The sequence below is a fragment of the Chiroxiphia lanceolata genome, chromosome 5 (genome assembly GCF_009829145.1).
Source record: "Chiroxiphia lanceolata isolate bChiLan1 chromosome 5, bChiLan1.pri, whole genome shotgun sequence".
Classification (NCBI taxonomy): domain Eukaryota; kingdom Metazoa; phylum Chordata; class Aves; order Passeriformes; family Pipridae; genus Chiroxiphia; species Chiroxiphia lanceolata.
In genome coordinates, this window is record NC_045641.1 from 7,651,457 (window position 1) to 7,672,346 (window position 20,890).

General features: G+C 45.9%; 2 protein-coding genes across 2 annotated transcripts in view; one reads left to right on the plus strand and one right to left on the minus strand.

Moving 5' to 3' along the window:
* The first annotated feature begins 2,746 nt into the window (after positions 1–2,746).
* TMEM243 (transmembrane protein 243) lies at positions 2,747–11,866 on the plus strand. Its single transcript, XM_032687916.1, has 4 exons — positions 2,747–2,857; positions 9,269–9,319; positions 10,201–10,305; positions 11,360–11,866. The coding sequence occupies exons 1-4, from the start codon at positions 2,780–2,782 to the stop codon at positions 11,480–11,482; spliced, it is 357 nt and encodes a 118-aa protein (XP_032543807.1). The 5' UTR covers positions 2,747–2,779; the 3' UTR covers positions 11,483–11,866.
* Position 11,867: 1 nt separating this feature from the next.
* DMTF1 (cyclin D binding myb like transcription factor 1) overlaps positions 11,868–20,890 on the minus strand; it is a 29,283-nt gene continuing 20,260 nt past the window's right edge. The window contains exons 13-17 of the mRNA XM_032687915.1: positions 19,231–19,316; positions 18,440–18,598; positions 17,347–17,733; positions 14,072–14,219; positions 11,868–13,209 (exon numbers count right to left, since the gene is read on the minus strand). Coding sequence (XP_032543806.1) covers positions 13,100–13,209; positions 14,072–14,219; positions 17,347–17,733; positions 18,440–18,598; positions 19,231–19,316 — 890 coding nt within the window. The 3' untranslated portion in view covers positions 11,868–13,099. The remainder of the gene's footprint in view (positions 13,210–14,071; positions 14,220–17,346; positions 17,734–18,439; positions 18,599–19,230; positions 19,317–20,890) is intronic.

Below are 20,890 nucleotides of genomic sequence, written 5' to 3' on the forward strand. Positions count from 1 at the left end.
TAAAGCTCAGCACATATATCTTGGAACTGCTCTAACAGAAGCAGCCAGCTGCAATAAATGTAAAACACACCAAGCAGGAACAAGGGAAGAAAGATTGTGTCCAACCTGAGCAGAACAAACCTTTGTAATTTTAAACTACCCAAGATTTCCTTTTATATTTTTTCCTCTACTAAAAAGCGGGTTGTTTTTTATTTCAGACCTGAGAAGTGTACGTGCTTTTCACTGAGGATTGATACACTTACTTTATGTTGTAGAAAGAAGTGAATCTGATGGGTCTGTTATGTTAGTGGCTCAATCAGACTCCTGTGCTTCCCAGGCCCCAGTTAGACTCCACAAACCCCTCGGTATTTAATCTGGGCACAGCCAGATCTGCTTGGGAATATGAATATACAAGTGCTGAAAAACGAGTGTAAACCCAACCGTTCTGTAGGTCAAGAGCACTTGTGTATCAGGAAGCCACATCCTTCACCCACCATGGGATTTTTTTTTCCAAGTGGCTCAAGATGACATGAAGAGCCTCTCCACCGAGTCCTGGAGATCCTGAGACCTTCTTCACCCAACTGTGAGTGTGGGAACGGCTGCTGGAGGGTTACAGGAGGCCTTTGTGAGTTCCCACCCAGTCCTTCAGCTCAGGACGTAGTTGAGCTCATCGAAACCTTGATAATTTTCCTGCCTTACTTGAGTTTAGTGCTTCCTGTCTTTGGCGCTGCGGTGCTTTGGTCTTTGAGCTGTTCCGCTCAGGAGGCGGAGAGGGGCCCTTAGTACACAGCATGGCCCGAGGTCAAGCGGCCCTGGCAGCACTTTTCACCTAAAACGGCCCAAATGTTTCGCAAGAGAAGCGACTGCTTTCACTGCCCTCTTGCTCAAGAGCAGGGGAGCTCCCACGAGCCGTGACCAGTGGCCTACAGGGAGATCTTGGATGGCTGGAGATGGCAGGAACTGGACCCACCAAGGGAACAACTGCACTGACAATTCATATTTGTGGCTACTTTTCTTCTTCCTGGTCTTTTCCCCTACGGATCTGGCCTCTAAAATTTTTTATGCAACAAGAGGATATGCCCATGTTATTTCTGCTGAATTCTACTGGTGTTTAGCAGAATTTGACTTTCAAGGCAAGAAGCCCCCTGGAATTCCTGGAGAGGTGTGCGGCAGGGAGTATGGTGTATGGTTAGGGGAAAACCACAGAGTTTGTTTGAACAAAAAACATTAAAATGTCCTGGGAGCCATGACATTTAATGCATCTTAATTGCTTTATTTTCATCCTAAAATGCACTTGGAGAAACGCTGAGGCCATGATGGTCTGGGGGATATTTTGTGAGAGCAGCTAATGTAGTTAAAAAAATTAGTTAAAAATAAATGAAAAATAAATCAATAAACCCCAAATTAAATAAAAAACTAAAATAAATAAATATGAAAGGACATCAAATTTAAAAATAAAAACCAGTAAAATAAAAAAGGAAAACAAATAAAAATTAAAATTAAACTAAAAAAAAAAATTAATGCTCCCAGGCTTTTTCACATGCAAACCCATCTTCAGCTCTGCAGTGACAGTATCAAGCTTTATCCTAAGCAGCAGCAGCAGCACATGGGATTTCACTTGGTGACTCCAAGGAAAAACTGGCTAATGAATGTGTAGAGCAAAATCCCAGCCTCAGGAATAATCCCTCCCTTTTGTCTAGTTTAGGTGGATAACACATGTAGGTGATCAGGAAGAGCACATGTAAGTTCATTTTTGAGCTCTGTCAGCATCAGATGTTTAAAAATAAAATAAATAAAGAAAGAAAGAAAGAAATACACTCCATCTGCAATAAAATAAAGTAAAATAGAATAAAGTAAAAAAATAAAATTAAATATAAAATAAGAAAAATAAAATACAATAAAATAAGATTAGGTTAAATATCAGGAAAAGGTTTTTCACACAGAGGATGGCTGAGCACTGGAACAGGCTCCCCAGGAAAGTGGTCACAGCACCAAGCCTGACAGAGTTCAAGAAGTGGTTGGACAACACTCACAGGCACATGGTGTGACTCTTGGGGTGTCCTGTGCACAGCCAGAAATTGGACTTGATGATCCTAATGGGTCCCTGTCCAATACAGAATATTGTATGATTCTATGATGGCAAAATATAATAAAGGAAAATAAAATAAAGTAAAAAAAAAACCTAAGAAAAATAAAATAAACAAAATAAAACAAAAATAAAATGAAATAAAATTTAAAAATGAAATAAAATTAAAATGAAATTAAATAAAACAAAATAAAATGAAATGAAATAAAATCAAAATGAAATTAAATTAAACCGAATGAAATAAAATTAATTGAAATGAAATGAAATGAAATGAAATGAAATAGAATGAAATGAAATGAAATGAAATGAAATAAAGCTCAGTTCTCCAGGGCACCATATCATGACCAACGAGATTTGCTCAAATACCGCAACTCTGTCGAACCACAAACGGACACAGCCCGCAGCAGAGCGCTGACCCCGCCCCCTCCGCATCCGCGGAGTTCCCGCGGAGCCGGGGCTCCTTCCCCAACTCCCTCCATCCCCAGTTCCCTCCCCCCCCCCCTCCAATCCCGGGTCCCTCCCGCGGGGGCGTGTCCGTGGGATGGGCGTGTCCCCGTCCGGGCGCGCGCGGGGCGCGGAGCGGGCGCGGAGGGGCCGCGGGGTGGGGGCGGGAGGAGGAGGAGGAGGAGGAGGAGGAGGAGGAGGAGGAAGGCGCGGGATGAGCGGGACGAGCGCGCGCCCCCCCGCGGCCGCCGGCGCTGCGCCCCCCGCGCCATGGAGGGATTCCCCGCCCGCGGGTACGGCACCGGCGGCGCCGACCACCGCCCGCTCTTCGGGGAGACCTCGGCCAGGGTAAGGCACAGCGCTCACAGCCCCGGCGGGGACGCGCCGCCACCGCCTCCTCTCCCCTCCCCTTCGCGGAACAAACCGCAGCGAGGAAAACGCAGCGGAAAGTCCCGTAGTGTGTCCGCCACCCCCCCCACCCGGTGTAAATGCCCCCCCGGTAATGAGGAACCTCCTCCCTGACAGCGGCAGCCCCCTCCTCTCGCACCCCGCCGGGGTTCCCGGAGAACCGCAGCCGGCCCGAGTGAGGAACCTGCCGAAATCCTGCAAACAAATTAAAAAACACCCCTGTAAAATAACAAATTTGGTCTTCCCCCCCCCCAAACCACCATCGAAGATCAGAAAGCTGCACCCCGATGGGAAAATGTAAAAGGAGCACCCCCTAAATTCCAAAAGAAGGAAATGCTGCAAATTGGCAGAATTATAATAATAGTAAAAAAACCCATCCTGAAACATGGGTTGGTAAAAAAACCAAAACAACCCCCTTCTGATCAGTGCCCCGAACCAAAAATAATCCATCAAAACCAGCCTAGACAAACAGCCCTCAAATTCAAAAAAAACCCAAACCACATCCCCAGAACTATTTCCAATCCCCCCTCCAGTAAGACCCCTTCCCCATATAAAAAACTCCCAAAACAACCGTCTCCCCCCAAAACAATAAACTTTCAAATAAGCCCCCCCAAACCAACATCCCCCCAACTTCCTGGGGAATTGAGGCTAGAGGTGCAGAGAGTCCCAGGGTCGGGGGGACCCCTGGAGCGGGGCTGGGAAGGGGTGTGGGTGCAGACAGGGGGTCACGCAGCCGCTGCGTCCCATCCGAGTGCAAATGTCCCTGCAGCCCCCCAAGCCTTTAGGGCTTTAGGGCTGAAGCACCCCGGGCTGCCTCTCGCCCGATTTTGGGGGTCTTTGCTGGGGATGGGGCTGGGGGGCCGCGTTTGGTGCCCTCGCGGTAATTTATTTTTCTCCCGGGATGGAGGAGACTGCGGTGTCTCTCCTTGGCGGTGTCTGACGTGTGGCAGCACCGACTCTTCAGGTGTCAATCCCCCGTAAGCCGCTCGGCCGGGCGGCTCTCGGCGCTGCTGCGGGTCGGTGCTGTGTGGGGGCCTGCGCTGGGGAGGGGGCTCCTCAGGCACTGCCTGGCATCGGGATCCCTCGGGAATCATGATACTTGGTGGTGTGCACCTGTGTCCAGTGGGGTGACATGGGTTTGTGACTTAGGGTTTGTTCCCTGTAAGGAGAGGTTACCCAGCAACCTGTGTGTGTGTGTGTGTGTGTGTGTGTGTGTGTTTGGGGGGCTCAGGCTGAAACTGTGCAGGGTTATTGACAACTGTATCAAACGCATCATTCCCCCACCCCCTTCCTACCTAAGTACTTGAAACTGCTGCTAAAATGATAATGTTTAATGCAAATATAAATAAAGTGATACGAGCCAAATTTTCAGATGAAAATAGGTTGATGTGGGATAAGAGGACAGGCAGGACCCCGAGAAGATGAAGTGAGGGGGACAGGTTGTCCCCAGCAGTGGATTCCAGCCCTGAATGGGGAGTGCTGGAGGTTAAGAGTACCTCTGTTGGAGCAGTGCCCTGTACTGGGGACCTGTTGGCTCTCCTTGGTCTGGGATTTTGAGAAGCTTCCAGGGATGGGCACTTCTGGGGATGGGGATGTGCCATCGGAGCAGGCAATCCCCAAACATTTGAGCCCAGGTCACGCCTTAAGTCCCTGATCCCTGTCTTTCTCCAACTGTGCCTCTGCTTTGCAAAGGAGAGCAGTAAATAATAAATATGGGATGCTAATTCCAGTTCCTGTGCTCAAATGGGGATCCCATATCCTACACATCACCCCCGGCCCATCTCCTGTGGCTGTTTTTGGACCCTGTTGTGTGGGCCCAGCAGCAACCAATGGTCTCTTGCTGCTGAGCCCGTGTCCAACAGACAAGGGATCACTGTGCTGGCCTGGGTTGTTTCCTCCGTGATTCACTGGGGTTGCTTAGAGACAGACGCTCGTGAGGTCCGGAGCTGGAAACGTTCCGCGTCAGAAATGGAAAAGCTAAACTTTGCCTTAGAATGGGAGCAGGTCTGCTGGGAGAAGTGCGTCTGCCCGTGCCCCAGCTCTGCTTTTGGGTCTCTGCAAGCGATGGCTGTCCTGGCGAAGTGGGACCCTCTGCTGGGGCTGGGCATGAGGCCACAGGGAGAGGCAGGGCAGTGCTTGTACCCCAGGAAGCCCTGCACCCCAAATTAAGGGTCTTGCACCCTTGCCAGCAGTTGGAAATGGATGTAGAGATGGACATGCCCTCTTCTTGCCTTCTTACACTTTCCTGGTCTCCAAGCTAGTGACTTTGAGGCTAAAGCCACCCTGTGGGGATGGGAGAGTTTGGCTGCAGCACCAGCCTCCTTCCCCTGTCCAGCTGCTCCTGCCAAGCTCGCTCTCTCATGCTGACTGCTGAGAGGAGTCTGGGGGCCAGATGGTCCCAGAGAAGTTGCTGGTGGGAAGAGGGAATGTTATGGATTCAGCTGTGGTCACCAGGGATGCAGCACTGGCAGTGAGTGGGTATGAGATGACACAAAGCAAAGGCACAGCAGTGCAGTGGCAAAGAGGAGACTGAGTGTCACAGGTGCAGGACTTCTTGGGAAAGAAGTTGAAAGTTGGGTTCCTCCATGACAGAAGCATTTAAATGTAAGTGCAAAAGGGTTAACTGCTGTGGGTTGAAAGCAAAAAGCATTTTAGAAGCTGAGCAGCCCAAAATGGGAATGGGGAGCCTTCGAGGACACACCAGCATGTCCCCATGTCTTGCAGGGGGTGGGTTGGCCAGTGTGGCTCTAGGCACAGCTCTTCTGTATTCAGCCTGTATTGCCTGCGATGCCGTGAGGTTTGGGCTGGCACTAGGTTCAGGGATCCCCTATGGCTGCAACAGGCTGTGATAGCTGCTGACCATCTGGACTTGCTGATGTAAGACATAAAAATGGCCTTTCCATCATTCCTGCAGAGATGGTGCCAGGTATCCACCCTCTGGGGGACCAGCGTGTTCCCCTGTCCTGGCCAAGCCTCTGCCAGGATCCCCATGGGCTCAGCTCACAAGCTGCTATCTTGCAAAGTGCTGAGCTGGAACAGGGCAAAGAGCAAAGCTGTTGCTCTGTCAAAGCCCGTGCAGCAGGTGCAGTGGTGAGGCTACACCCTCGGTCCTGCCTCGGTTTCCCTGTTGCTCCAAGTAACATTTACTCAGATCCCAAAGGATCCTGGATTGTGCCCTCCTGCTTTGCAAGGACTTGACACTTCCCGACCTTGTCTCCCTTTCCCAGAGGCAGGTAGAGGGACACCTCTGCACTGCAGCAGCTCCTTGGGACAAGCCTGGTGCCTCCAGCACCTGCAACACCCTCCACAGAGTAGGAGGAAAGGGCATCAACCCTCCCATTTCAAAATGCAGCTTGTGCAACACTGAAACATGGAATTCATCTCCTGTCTGGCCAACAGCTTACTATGGCTGTTGAATGGGAACCCCCCTTGATGCACTGCTGGGGTGTAGCAGAAGTTGGTGCCCATGTGCAGGGTGACCTCCAGCAGTTGTTTTGCTGTGCATGCTGCATTTTTTTTTTGTCTTTTTGCTCTAGCAGCTATTGTAATTCATGGTGATGCTGGAGAAAAATCCTCCCTGAATCAGCTGTGCTGGTTGTGAGAGCTGGCTGTGCCAGCTGGGTGACATGGCATGTAGGAGACATGGCTCGTCACAGCCCGTTTCTGCGTGCCCAGGATCCATGAGTGTCTGCCTGGGCTGGGCTGTGCACTCGGACGTGGTGTGGAGGTGAAAGGCTCCGTCATCCCCAATCCCTTTAGCCGTCTTGGCCTCTGCTTGAGTATTTTTAACCTTTTTGCTGTGCTAAGCTGCCTGGGGCTGAAGTGTCAGCAGGCCCTGGGGAACGCAGCCTCTCACTGCTTTGCCAAGCCCAGGATTTCAGGATCAGTGTCTCTAATCCCTGGATCCTGAAATACCTTCTTCTGCCGGCAGCGCATTTGGAAAATTTGAGTGACCGCGGGTTTAAGCACCGGGAAGGGGATGCCCTGACCCACAGGGACCAGATGCCACGTGGCAAAGCTGCTCCACTGCTGGCATCTGCACCTGATTCAGCTGTTGCTGGGATATCCATCCCTCAACAGTGTCAGAGGAGAGGTCCCTCTACTGGGGGATGCTCTTCCCCACACTCCATGAAACAGAGGGAAATGCTCTGTGGTCACTGCCAAGTATGACCCCCTTGTTTTCTCCCGTCAGACCAGTCTCAGTCCTGGCAAAATGGGTGAATTCTCGCCATCTTAAAATTGTCCCTCCAAGTCCATAGTTGATTAGGAGAAAAATAGTCATGGCTGAGTTTCTGGATGGTGTATTAACCGTGTGTCCATCCCTCTGAGCCTCTCTGTGGAGAGCTGGCTGTGACTGCGCTCACTGGGTGAGCTCTGCAGGATGGTGACCCACTGCTGCTCTGCAGCTGGCTCCTTGGCCTCGTCTCCCTTCTCTGCTGTTGGAAACCCATCTCGTCATGGCACAACAAATCCAGCTGCTCACCTCTTGCCACCCTGAATGGAGAAGCTGAGGCTGCACACAAACTCTGATCCCCCTCCATAAAATCGCCTTGGTGGCTCAGCTGGGTCTGCAGGGCAAGGGCAGAGCAAAAACACTGTCTTCTCCTGGTATCAGAGTGGCTTCTGGGGGTAAGGACCCTTCCATGTACCATCTAAATTAAAGTTAGCTTTAATGAATTTATTTTAGCTTAGGTGAAAGAGTCCAGCTCAGCTGTCATGATTTGCTTTCATGGAGCATTTTGTGCTTGCATTTCGTGCTGTTGCTTCTGTTATTTGCCTGGAGTTATTTCTCTTTTTCGGGGTCACTGGTGGGTACCTCGTAGATGGCTCCCAGAGGCTGCTGTTGTATTGATGATCCCGTCTGTGGAAGCGCTGTTGAGAAAGGGTTTGTGCCTGGCTGGCAGGAGATGTTGGTGACAATTTCCTATTCACCTCCCTTCCTATGGAGGTGCCCCCACGGGAGACTAATGGAAGAGGTTTCAAAGAGTCTACTTGCTGTGGCCCTTTCTCTTGGGGGCTGAACACAACCAGGGCACAGCATCCCCCTGTGTCTGAACCACCTGAGCCTGAGCTCCACAAAGTCTTAGGTGAGGGCTGGTGGTCTCCCACCAGAGCATGATTTGCTCTCTGCCTCCTACTCTTTGTTCTACTTTTCTCCTCATGCCCTGCTGCTGCCAGTGTTACTTCTTCATGATCTGGGGCTTTTCCCTCTCCAAATCCAAATTCTAGGAGGGAAGAAGGGTGCAACACCAAGTGGAGGGAAACCCATGTTGCCCTGCTTGCTGGCTGGGATGTCTTGGGCAAGATGCTTTCACTGCTCGAACTCTTTTCTCACTTTCCTTTCACCATACCTATTCAATGACTCTCAGTGTAATTAACTGAAGTTTGGGGAGCTTTCTCTCTGCACATCTTTACTGCTGTAGCTGTTCTAGCCTTTGATTTGGGGAGTCAGCCATCTGGGGTGTTAGAGATGATTGTGTGCAACCCAGTCCACGTGTGGCAATAGATATTTATACTCAGAGCAGCACCATGAAGATAGGGAGGAGACAGGTGTCCCAGCAGGGATGGCAATGTTCTCCCTTTTCCTTCAAGTTGTTTTTTCACTCCAGTAAGTGCATCAGTATGGGGTCCTGCCCTGGATGCTCATGCAGCCCAGTGTCACAGCTAGTCCCTGCCCTGATGCCATTGGGGTGGGACTGTGATGATGACACCTCTTCCTAGGTGCAAAAAGGTTGTGTCTTCCCAGCCAATTGTTTTATCCTGATGAGATGCTGCAGAAAGAAATGTGTGTGGGGGGTATCTGTCCATCCAAGCAGAGCCACTGTGCAGTGTGCTCAGGTCTGCTGGTGTTAGGGTGGAATGTTTGGGGTGCAGGTAACACTTCACCCCCTTGCCAGCAGCCCACAAATTCCCACCTAAGACATTATCGAGCTATTAATTCTCAGGCAGTGAGGCTAAACCAAGCTTTTTCTGACACCCTCCATCTGTGCACTCCCACTTTGAAAAAAAACCCCTTTAAAATGATTTGCACAACTGTAATAGATTTGGACATAGCGAGGAAACCATTTGCAAACAAGCCAACCTGCTGCACAAGGCCTTGGCCAGTACAACCTCCTTGGGGTCCGTGGAACTGGAGGGCAGGAAACTTTCCTGTGTGGCAGACAGAGCTGACCGGGGAGCCTCAGTGTTGTGCTGGGGATAACATGGGTAACATGGGTCCTGGGTGATGCTCTCAGTGTTGTTGGTTAATGGCATGTTTCAGGTGGTTTGTTTTTTTTTCCGGTCGTGGTGTTTTGTTGTTTTTTTTTTGGCAAGGGATACGTGCATGTAACTGTCTTCTCTTTTCTTCAGGACAGAATCATCAATCTAGTTGTTGGTGGCTTAACAACCTTGCTGCTTGTAGTAAGTATCCCACATCCCACCCCATCTTGAGTGCCTTCCTTAGGTGACAAGGGACCAGAGTTCCTCCCCAAAACAGGTGGTGAAACTTCCCATGACTGAACAGGCTGTAATCGGGGCCCAGGTAGTCACTTTGGGACACACCTGTCTTTTGAAGCTCTTTGACAACAGGAGAATACCTTTCTTCGGGCCATCTTCAGGCCAGAGTTTGCATTTTTATGAGTTGGCTGTGCAATAAAAAGTTCTTTGGTAAATTGTCCATCCTGGCTGAACACGAGGCTGGGTGAGACAACAAAGTGCTTATGTCCCAGGAGAGCATGTTTGCTTCTCTCTATTTCCTTCTATTTATAACTTCCCTTTAATTATGGCTTATATGACTCTGTCCAGAGTTTGCCCCTTTGTCTTGGACTATGCTTTCCCCAAGCTTTACAGACAAACCCAGCGCCATTGTGATTGGAGAACATCAGTTCTGTGGTCCCTGGTGGGCGGCAGCATCATTTGAGCTGAGGTGCAGAGAGGCCACAGGGACAGCCAAGGTGCCAGCTGGGGCAATGCTTGGCTGAAGGAATGCTCCTACATGGGCAGTGTGTACCCCTGTGCCTGCTGGCTTTATGGGTACTTGGAGGATGGCAACAAGCCTGAGTAACAAAGTTTTCATCAATGTTTTCTACCCGTCTCAGTGTGCAGTTGTACCAAACAGATTCTCCTCCAGAATTTTGCATTTCCCTCCAGCTCCTCACGGGGTGGGAGTTAAAGAGGAGGGAGGGGTGTGCAGGGGGGGATGTGAGCATTGTGGTGCCCCAGCTGTCAAAGTGAGCCTCTTCTCATCACAGCTCCGAGAGCAGGCGAGAGCAAACTCTTCATCTTTGTTTTCCTCCCCACAGGTCACTCTAATCAGTGCTTTTGTCTTCCCGCAACTACCTCCAAAACCCGTGAATGTATTTTTTGCTTTCTGCATCTCCTTGTGTTGCATTTCTGCTGGCATTCTTGTAAGTACCGCCACATTTGCCGTGCAAGCTTTTGAGTCTACAGTTCTGAATAAAACAGTCTTTATGTGGTGCTGCCTTCTTTTTTACGTTCTCCTAGAAAAGCTTTCCTGCCTCCGTAAGACAAGCTGACAATGAGAGTGGCAACCAGTTTCATTATTTACTGCAGTGCAAGTGTGTGAACTGAGCCAACTCCTGCAGCCCAGCTGTGGTGCAAGACTTGTCACCTCTGTGACTGTGCCACTTGTAGCCAGTGGAGATAGAGTAGGAAACCAGGGAGCAGAGCAGTGAGATGAGAATGCAGAGATGGACTGTGCTGCAGAACTCGCTTGAAATGGTGGGGCCAGCCAGGCACTTGCAGAAGTCAGTGACCTTTCAGGCACAGGGGTTACAGGGGCAGGAAGCTACAGCAAGTAGCAGATGTTTCTCTACTCAACAGCTGCAGAATTCCAAGAGAGTTGGTCCCAAGCATTGGCAAAGGGACCTGGCAGGTCAGGGTTCATAGAATCACAAAATGGTTTGGGTTGGAAGGGACCTTCAAACACCATCTAGTCCAGCCCCCCTTCCATAGGCAGGGACATTCGTAGCTCCTCCTTTCTGCCATAGCATTTTATATTTGGGGCATTCTCCTTCCTCCAGCTGTGACCTGGAGCGGTCTGGCCCTGAGCCCCAATGCTGGGTGAGCTGGGAAGTTGCTCTGCAGTGCCTGGTCAGTCCCAGTTTCTGATTCTACAGCTGGTAGCCACAACTCTGCCCAGAACAGACTGTGTTAGTGCAAACCTGATATTTGTCCTCATCAACCAGGGTGTGGCCAGCTTTATTTTTTTTTACAACATCCCTGGCTAACACCCCCCCCCCCTTCAACAAAGCTGACCAGACAACCCATGTCTTCATAACTAGTTTCACAGACAAACACACGCTCATTCTCTCTAGCCAGAAGAAGCTGGGTTGTTTTACAGGAAAAAACAGATCTACAAGTTGCCAGTTCAGTTACCATGGAAAGTGTCCGCAGAAGTACCTGGCTTTTTAAAGTAATACAAACTCTTTTCTCTTCTAGATCTACTGGTATCGACAAGGAGACCTGGAACCTAAATTTAGAAATCTAATTTACTATATATTGTTTTCTATTGTCATGTTATGTATATGTGCCAACCTGTACTTCCATGAAGTGGATAAATGATGGACATTGGGAAAACCCAGCAATGATGCTACTGTGTCAGAATGTTTTCAGCTCAGCTCTCAGCCCTACTTGAGACATTTATGTGTGAACAAGCAGCCTGAGAGGAACAAAGTGGGTTGTGCAAGGATAAATCAGTACATGATTTTCATGTAAATGTATATGTAATGTCCCTCTTGTTAGGGAAAATTATTGCCATAAGACGTGACATTCCGCTTTTTTTTGAAGAGCTACTGTTGCGCTTAATGAACATTCCAGTTGTACTGATGTTTCAGAATGGCACAAGCTTTTTCATTTTGGAAAAAAAATGCACTTTTTTATTACTGTACAAATAAACTGCAGCATTGAAAGGATCTGTGGCAGTATAAATAAATGGCATCTTACAGTCAAGTAAGACAAATACTCTTTATTTTGCTGAAACTGAATATACAATTATTTCTGTTCCCTAGGCAACCATTTAAAACTACAACTTATTTTCACATTAACAAAACCACAGACTGAAAAAGACCAACTCTTGATTATGAAGAGCTAATTACAGAAATAAATAAAATAATTTATACAAAGAGTCTTTAATTTCTATAGCTTTTTCTCTTGATTCCTAGCTAACAGGCTGCTGCTCAGCCTAGTGTCTGTTTCAAACCCTTGGATGTAGGAATTAATTGCCCTCCTTTGCCTCGGGGCCCTATGTCCAAACTCTCACAAGAGCTATACCTCCAAGACTGCCACCTCCACATCATTCCCTGTCTACTAACTTGCTGCAGAAATCACCTCTGGAGAGGTGGCTGGTAGTGTCAGGTAAACAGCGAGAGAGACAAATGTTCCAACCTACTTACAACAATCTCAAAGAAGTTACAAGCTTGTGGGGGTCCCAGTAGCTTCCCTTTCTCATAGCCCTTCCCTTTTTATTCAGCTTGCTGTAGCAATGAGAGAAAAGAAAAAAAAGACTTTCCACAACTGATCTTTCCGAGCTCTGTCCGTTGCCAGCAACAGACTCCTCAGGAACAAGCAGACCAGGCAAGTCCCATAAGCTTCTGTGTTTTCCTCCTATGCCACAGACATACTAATGAGTCAGATGAGATGGGAATACACACCATTTCTTCATGATGCTGCCCATGCTCCCCGAAGTCTTTGATGGAACTCATTCCTTCCTGAAATGTAACAGTAACTCCATGTATTACAAGAGTCAGTAAGTGCAGAAATCCTCACCCATTCTTCATGAAACCTGTGCAAACTAATTCTTGCTGTGGCACTAAGAGGCTACAGTCCACAATTCTTGACTTCTGTGCAGTTTTCCAGATGTGCAGTTCAGCACACCAGTAGCAAGTCAGATCAGAACTGTCTGGATGGGTCCTGGCAGTGAGCACTGCAACAGAGGCTCCTCAGAACACTGAACACCCTGGCTGAGATGTGGCACCTCAGGCCTCGGCTGGCTGCTCAGTCACCCTTCACAGATGAGGTAAAACAGCCTGAGCAGAGAAAGTGCACCATAGTCATTTCAAACTGGAAGTTTCTGTTTAAAGAGACAGACTGTGACTGCTTTCTTTGGAGATGTGGCACAGAGTTGTAACTAATTTCACAATGCAAACGTGGTCGATAGAAAATGGACACGGTTACTGCTTCTCAGTGACAGCTCACTAAATCCTCAACATCCTTTGAGTCTTCTGAGTCAGGACTGCCCAGTGATGAGCCAATAATGTGTGACCCATCTCCATGATGCTGTAGGATAGGATCTGTCAAGAGACAAAGTACATTAGAACTACTAATACTGTGCCATTATAACAAGATATAAAATACACACTTAAGAGGCAGGAAACACAGTCTGGAATTTTAACCAATTTTAAGCAATATTGCTCAAACTAGGCAGTTTGCAATTTCTAGTTTCACAGAATCACAGAATGACTGGGACTGGAAGGGACCTCTGGAGATCATCTAGTACAACTCTTTGCTGAAGTTGGTTGAGCTGGAGCACGTTTCCCAGGATCACATCCAGGTGGGTTTTGAGAAGGTAAGCGATGACTAATATGGATGCAACCAGCACGACTCACTTTTAGATTCATGAGGTATTACACTATCAGGCCTAGTGCTGACCCTGCAAGGAGATCTGTCCTCTGGAAGGCAGTACTTGTTACATGCTGCAGTGTGAGAATAAATCTGTGCTGCTTCCAAGTCTGAGATGACTCTTGGCATTGGGAAGTGTGGCACAATCTAGCATGTCCTTCCAGGTGAGTGCTGTGCCAACACACAAACAGCTCAGCCCCTCACGATGAGAGGCATCAAGTGCATTGCTGATGCCTCTGGTCTTCTCTCAAAAAAGACAAACAAATTTCGTTCCAGCACCAGGCGTGAAGAAATGCACACTACAGAAAGAGTTACCTTCCTATGTGTACCAGTTCAAGGCTCAAGGGTGATGGGAACAGCTCAGCAAGCAATGAAGCACCTGCTGTTTTAATGCTTTTCCCACAAGGTCACATGGGACCAACTCACCTTAAAAGTTCATGGCAATGACATGGAAAATTATTTAAGAGAAAGCAAGTGTTGTCTGCAGAGACTCAGAAGTGCTATATACTGCTTTAATGACAGGGACTGTCATACCTGTCAGAGTTGTCAGGGGCAAGACTGATTCACTATCAATATCATCCGCTGCCTGGATAAAACCATGGGAAGAAGGAACAATCAGCACAGTCTCATCGTCTATTGTAGGCTGATCAACTTGTTCTTCTATTGTTGGGGAACCCAGATCCTGCACAACACAGAAGAACAGGACATGAGAGTGTGCTCCTGGTACCATAAACAAAAACCTGCTGTGCTCAGCCATACCCTATAGTAAGCAATAAATTCTGGATGAATTTTATCTCATTAAATTGAAATGTCAGCATCTGAGATAAGTTTACTTCAGCATTTACAGGTGTGTTTCATCTTAGTGCAGGCACCCAAAAACAAGATGAGAAGAATTCTACCCTGTGAGCAATATAAAGGCAGAGGGAAAGGGAAGGAGAGACTGCAAGGTGGTGATAAAATGTTCTCTTTCAAGTCATAAATTTTTTCTGTGAAGAGGAATAATTAAGCTTTCCCACTACTTGCTGCCTAGATGTTCTGAGAGGCTGAAGCATTACCTTTACAGTACTTACCTGCTCCACAAACACAACAGCTTTACCTGAACTTAATACTTAATCTCACAATTTCTGTTGTCGAGTTTTAACTGACACTGAAAAGAGCTCAGAAGACCCACTACTTGCTGTGCCTTGCTTGCCACTTGCTTACTGTAGCTTGGCTCTAAACTTGTTTTCCTGAACCTTTTGATACCAAAAATTCATAACGCACTGACTCCTTCCAGGCACAAGTTGTCAATATCCTCCCTCTCTTCCAGTCCTGTCCTAACTGCTCCTGCTGCCTCTTCCCTGGCTCCTGCAGTACTCGAATGGCACTAACAGCTCTGGCTTACTCAGTGTCACAGCACACTCCAGATGCCTGGTTCTGCAAACACAGTGAAAAGACATCCCAGACAGTTCTTCCAGAATCAGCAGAGACATTTGGATTCCAGCTTTGGCGTGTAACGTGTGTACGGTTTGTTCAAGCTTTACAAATCCCTGGTGTGGAATGCTGGCAAATGTTTCTGGCAGAATGGAAGGTATCTGGATTTATTACTGTTTTCAGAGGGAGAAGGAATTGTTTAGGAGAGGCTACAGCCCTCTATGTCTAAGAAAACCCTGATGTTCCTCCACCTTGTTTTTTTAGGAAAACTTGTTTCCCTATGTAATTCCACAATATTTTTGCAAAGGCAACTGCCTGAAAACCCCTTCCCTGGTACTGCTGAAGAGGAGCTGCCTACCTGTGCAGCAGCTTAGTGAGCTGGACTAGGTCCAAACATGTACCCATTCACACAAGGCACCGTGTGCCTGAGCTGCAAGGGCAGCTTTCTGCAGAGTGCACAGCTCAACCTGCACACAAGCAGCACTGTGTTGAAAGGCTTGAAACTGGGAAGAGGAGGCGTGAAAAACTGAAGAAGCCATTGTGGCAAATGGGCACCTTTCCCAGCCAGAAATAATAAAACCCTGCAGCATGACTGCCTGCTTCCCACTACCCACCCACAGTGACAATACAACACTGGCAAGTGCATAAAAATAACACTGACTTGAAGAGAGCAAAATTTAGGCATGTTTTTCTAGAGTAACTTTTCACTCAGAATCACTCACAGACAGTTCACTATTTCCTAGAATTTAAATACACACATCAAACTTGAATCTGACTAGAAGTGTAAGGCAAATTAGAATTACAAACTCAGTTTGTAATTCTGTATAGAAAAAAAGTTTAATTTTATATCCCGCTAGCCATAAGCATTTTCTACAAAGTTTAATTAGGAACTAGGTTTATATCAAAAATTTATTAATTCTACCTCAAAAAGCTAAAATTTTAAACTGAAAGTAGAAAGCTGATAGTCTGCCTCAACTGTTGAAAATCTAATCACAACTATGTCAAACATGAGAGGAAAGAAGAAAATGGCAAAATAAACCCCAGCTTTGGATTTATTCAGGATTCAAACACTTCTGTAGTAGCAGACTTGAGACATACAAAGATCTTCCCCTTTGTAAGAGCACAATGGATATGCAGTGTCTATTATAAACTTTGGCAAAGACAAAGCTAAAGCATATCAATGATGGAAAGCAGAGTTACAGCTATTGTAGAGCACAGTGTTTTAGAGAACATGATGGGGTATTTCACTCTAACTTATCTCTTCCCACATTCTAACCTAATCAAGCTTGTAAGGAAAGAAGTATTTTTTATCCACTAAAGAGTGTTATCTTCTTTTTAGCACCTCTAATTTCTGTGACTTAGTCATTTTCATAGTTTCAGCAAGAGAAAGATGGCGGCATTTAGTATAAACAATCCAAATACCTGTAATCATTTGGATAAACTCACTTCTGCATCTCAGGTGTTGGAGTGGAATAAATCTGAGGCCAGAGAGAGAAGTAGCTTAAATGCTTCAAATTCCAATTTAACAGATACTTAACTGGAGAAGCATGTTTAACAGAAGTCCTCAAAAACGGAAATGGTGGTACACCTTGAAATATGTTATTAGATTCATGAAGCAAAAACTAAATACTCTACCTCACCTTCTTTGCTCAGCCGTGCACCTACCTGTGACACAGGCATGTTGGATAATTAACAGCCTAGTTTAAAGCAACAGCATCAAACATTGGTTACATGAAGGCAACTGTTTGGTGCCACTAATATTCCAGCTTTCCACTGTCACCATGCAAACATAGCCTGAGTAGTGAAGCAACTCCACAGCTAGTGAGATGTTCAATGCTCCAGATAAAACAAAATAGAAGCCTCAGTACTGAATTAAAAGCTGACACTTTCACACCCATAACACATTAATGAAGCTCAAGGATAGTGGATCTGAACAAATACTTGTAGAACTGCAATACAGAATTATAGAATGGTTTGTGTTGGAAAAGACTTTAAAGACCACCAAGTTCCAACCCCCTACAATTGGCAGGGACACATTCCACTAGACCAGGTTGCTCAGAGCCCCATCCAACCTAGTGTTGGAACACTTTGAGGGATGGGGCAGCCCAGTTTCTCTGGGCAACCTGTTCCAGTGCCACATCACAGCAAAAAACTTCCTCCTAATACCTCATCTAAACCTACTGTTTTCAGTTTGAAGCCACTCCTCCTTGTCCTGTCACTACATGCTCTTGTAAGTAGTCTCTCTCCATCTTTCTTGTAGGCTCCCTTGAAGTACTAATATACATGAAATTACTGACATATTTCATACAAATAGCTTAACATAAAGGTCAAAGATGTAATTAAATCGTTTTCCACGCAGAAATGGGGAAAACATCAAGTATCGTGCACTCCCTTACCTCAGTAACATAAGTGCTGGGTAAATCAGAGTGAGAATCCTCATCCTGTTTCAGGCTGGCATCTGCAATCTCCTCCTCAGTTCTTACCATAACTCCATCCATCAGTTCACTACTGTTCCTGCTGCTGAATTTGGAAGCATCATCTTCATTGTAGGCCGACTGCTCTTCATCACTCAGCTTGGACTGATGGATATCGTCTGGGAAAGTATTTGTTTCTAGGGTGTCGGGAGGATCAGTCAGGTCAGCTGACTGAATGTCTGAGTCAACAGTCAGTTCTGTCTGGGTGACAGAGGAGGGGATGTCTTCGGCAGCAACGGTGCGGATTATGACACTTGGCGTGTGGCACTGCACTGTGACGTTGTCACTTGTGTTTAACAAATGCTCTGGCTGTGAGCAGCATTTGCAAAAAGAGACAAACAAAACCCCAAAAAACATCAGACACTCTCCTGTAACTACCTTCAAATCTTTCAGCAAATACAAGGAAAAATATTCAAATTGCTAAGTGTAATTTAGAGTTTTATATATACAGTATGTCAGCCCAGATCATCTGTTGACCTTTCCTGGTCCTCTATGATGACTTTATAGACTGAATTTGGTGTCACCTGTTCTCTAAGTCACAAATAAAGCAAATACATAATATGAAAGAGACAACCATTCAGGTGAGGACAGCTGTAGATTCAAAAGGTCAGAGGTTTTTTCCCCCAAATTTTGTATCACTTTTGTGATTTAATCTCCAGTTTGTTTCCCCTTCCCTCCCTCTAATAAAAAGCAATATTTGTCACTACTATACAACTTTTTTGAACAATTATCTCTTTGTGAGAGTAAATGAAAACATCAAGAAACCATCGGATTTGGTTTTGCTGGGGACCAAGCCACTGTATGGAGACATCCTGTTCAGCCACAGCAGAATGAAGCTGCAACTTCCAAGTTGCTATTTAAAAACAATACAAAAATCCCAAATTCTCAGTCTTCAAGATTTTAAGCAAAGTGACACTGTTATGACCTAAGAACTGCTTTGCAAATTTACCATGCATTATAAGTGCTCCCCTCCCCCAGAGCCCAAACTCCAGTGTTCACTGCTCAGAGCACGCACCGATAAGGCGTGGACTATGATCTGCTCCGGGGAGGCCGGAGCGGCCGCGGCCGTCAGGGTCATGGTGGGACTGGTTGTCAACGTTAAAGGAAGGCCTTGGCTTGAGCTTGTCTGCAGTAAGTAGGTTCCTGGTGTTCCAGTCGGCTGGAGATGGAAAGACTACAAAGACAACACAAGTTTAATGCCCAAACTTGCTGCCCAGGCCAAAGTGGGAGCAAGCTGATTCACATGAACCAGCCTAAATGCAACTCCCTGGAAAACAAACCCACAAATCCAATCCAATCCCTTCTGCACTAACTGCTGTACTGCACTCAAGAAGCAGAACCTCTATCTATAGCCTTCGGCTACCAAGACAAGTATTAAGGGCGAGAGCAGGTCTGTATTATGCTGTACAACAGCAAGTAAGAAGGGAACAAATTCAACTTACTTTTACACTGAGATGAAAGAGAAACTGTGCTATAAACTACAGGACAATGGAAATGAGACAATCTTTACTTGCTGAGAGCCTTCTCTGGCTCCTTTATGTCAGACTACAACAATGAGAAAAAAACCAAGCACAAAGGGAAACTTCATAGCACTAAGGCATTAAGACAGATTTAAAGCATTTAACTGTAATTCACAGTTTTCTCCAAGGCCCTAATGGATTACACTTTCAGAAAAAAGTTTCAGAGCTCTTAACTCCCTTTTTCCACTTGAAAACTTTTGTTATTGAAACGCACAGTTCTGTAGTCTGAGTAGCTGGGCTTAAAAGAAAAAAACATAGTAACAAACACCAGTTCTCTGTTACTTACTGGAAGAATCTCAAAGGTCTGTAGTGTTCCACTGTTTAGTGTTATTGTCTCAGAGTCAACAGTAGCAGCAGGGGAATCAGCTGAGGCTGCAAAAGGAAATAAAAAAAAAGAAAAAGAAAGTATGTAAACCAGAATGTTCAGTCCTGCAGAGAGCATAACATACTATAATTACTACATGGCAGGGTACTGTTAATTCCACTAAGAGAAAAAAAGAAAACTGGCCACAATCCTAATGACAAGGTTCTCTAATTGGTACACAAGACACAATACTATTTAAGGAGAGCATTCTACAACCCAAAAGAGCAAAAGAAAGTAAGTAAGGGTTTAGTGCACAGAGATAAAAGCAGACAAAGTTTCTGACGTGATCTAATTACTTTTTGTAATCAGATTTGTAAGAGGTTCTAACGTAACGATACCCTTTGGTGTAATGATACCCTTTGGATCATGTATTGCTTGTTTTAAACTGGTGTCAGGTTTAATATTGTTGTGTTTCCAACAGACCTCTTTTTTTTTTTTGGTATTTTTAATCTCTTCTGCCCTCCACAGTGTGTCTACCACTGATGAAACATCAGATGCTTCCCAAGGTATTTGCCTATCCTGTGTGTTGTGATGGCAGTGAATAAAAGCTGTAAATATTTTGTGTAATTATTTATGAAATTATCTCCAAGTTCCAGGAAGTTGAAGGCAAATTAATACTTTGCCTGGGATTATCCAGTAACTTCCTAAATATCAAAAGGGGAAAAGACCTACAAGATTACAACAGTGATCCAAGCACTGGAAACTTTGCCATCTCAGACTCTCTGGCTGCAAATTAGAGTAATTTTGATCTCTTAAGATAAAAGCTCCAGTTTTGAAGCTTTTATTGTTACAGTGTCATGTTCAAGGTTTCCTGCTGCGGGTTTCCTGCTACCCAGTAGCAGAGCTTCAGTCACCCAGCCAGCTGTGTCCATAAAACCTGCAGCAATTGCCCCTTTGAAACCTTGAGCCTTCTATCAAATGCAGCTGAAAGTGGCCAATAGGTTCAGCTCTCATGAGATATGGAAAGATACAATACAAAATTCACCTTGATTACACAACCCAAAATTCTTCAGAAAAGCAGACTAAAATGGGGAAAAAGGCTTGTTAGGCAGACAGGGACAAGTGAAGTCACAAAATAACTGTTCCGGGATTCAATTCAAAAAGGACTAAAGGTTACAGAACAGCAGCCCATCTTGCCTGCTCATCAAAACCCAGTAGCTTTGACCAAGCTTTGTTCCAAGTCTGAGACCACTGACGTATTATGACAGATACAAAGTTCTTGGCTGGGTGTTGCATGTCATTCTAATTAAAAAAAAAAATCCCACACATCGGATGAAGATAGCACTTGATAAGTAGATAAAGATAGGCTAACCTAATGAAATTATAAACAGAAAATTGTTTACCAAATGCCTACTTAGTCATAGTCTGATCAACTAATTTGTTAATCAGCAAGACCAAAGCACTAAATTTTCCTAATAAAATTCACAAACATGAATGGTGCAAAATAGTATATGGTGGAGACCACAGTCTGCATATGGGGTGACTGGAGTTAATGAAATCAGTTAAAAAATCAAGCAATAAAAACTATAATCAAAGTAGACTTGGTACTAAAAGTTTGATAATGAGCAAAGTTCATCCTTAA

Bases quoted from the DNA above. Each gene is read 5' to 3' on its own strand.
- TMEM243 (XM_032687916.1), top strand. From the start codon at position 2,780: ATGGAGGGATTCCCCGCCCGCGGGTACGGCACCGGCGGCGCCGACCAC. The intron at 2,858-9,268 runs GTAAGGCACAGC...TCTTTTCTTCAG, and splicing joins TCGGGGAGACCTCGGCCAGG to GACAGAATCATCAATCTAGT. The intron at 10,306-11,359 runs GTAAGTACCGCC...TTTCTCTTCTAG, and splicing joins GCATTTCTGCTGGCATTCTT to ATCTACTGGTATCGACAAGG.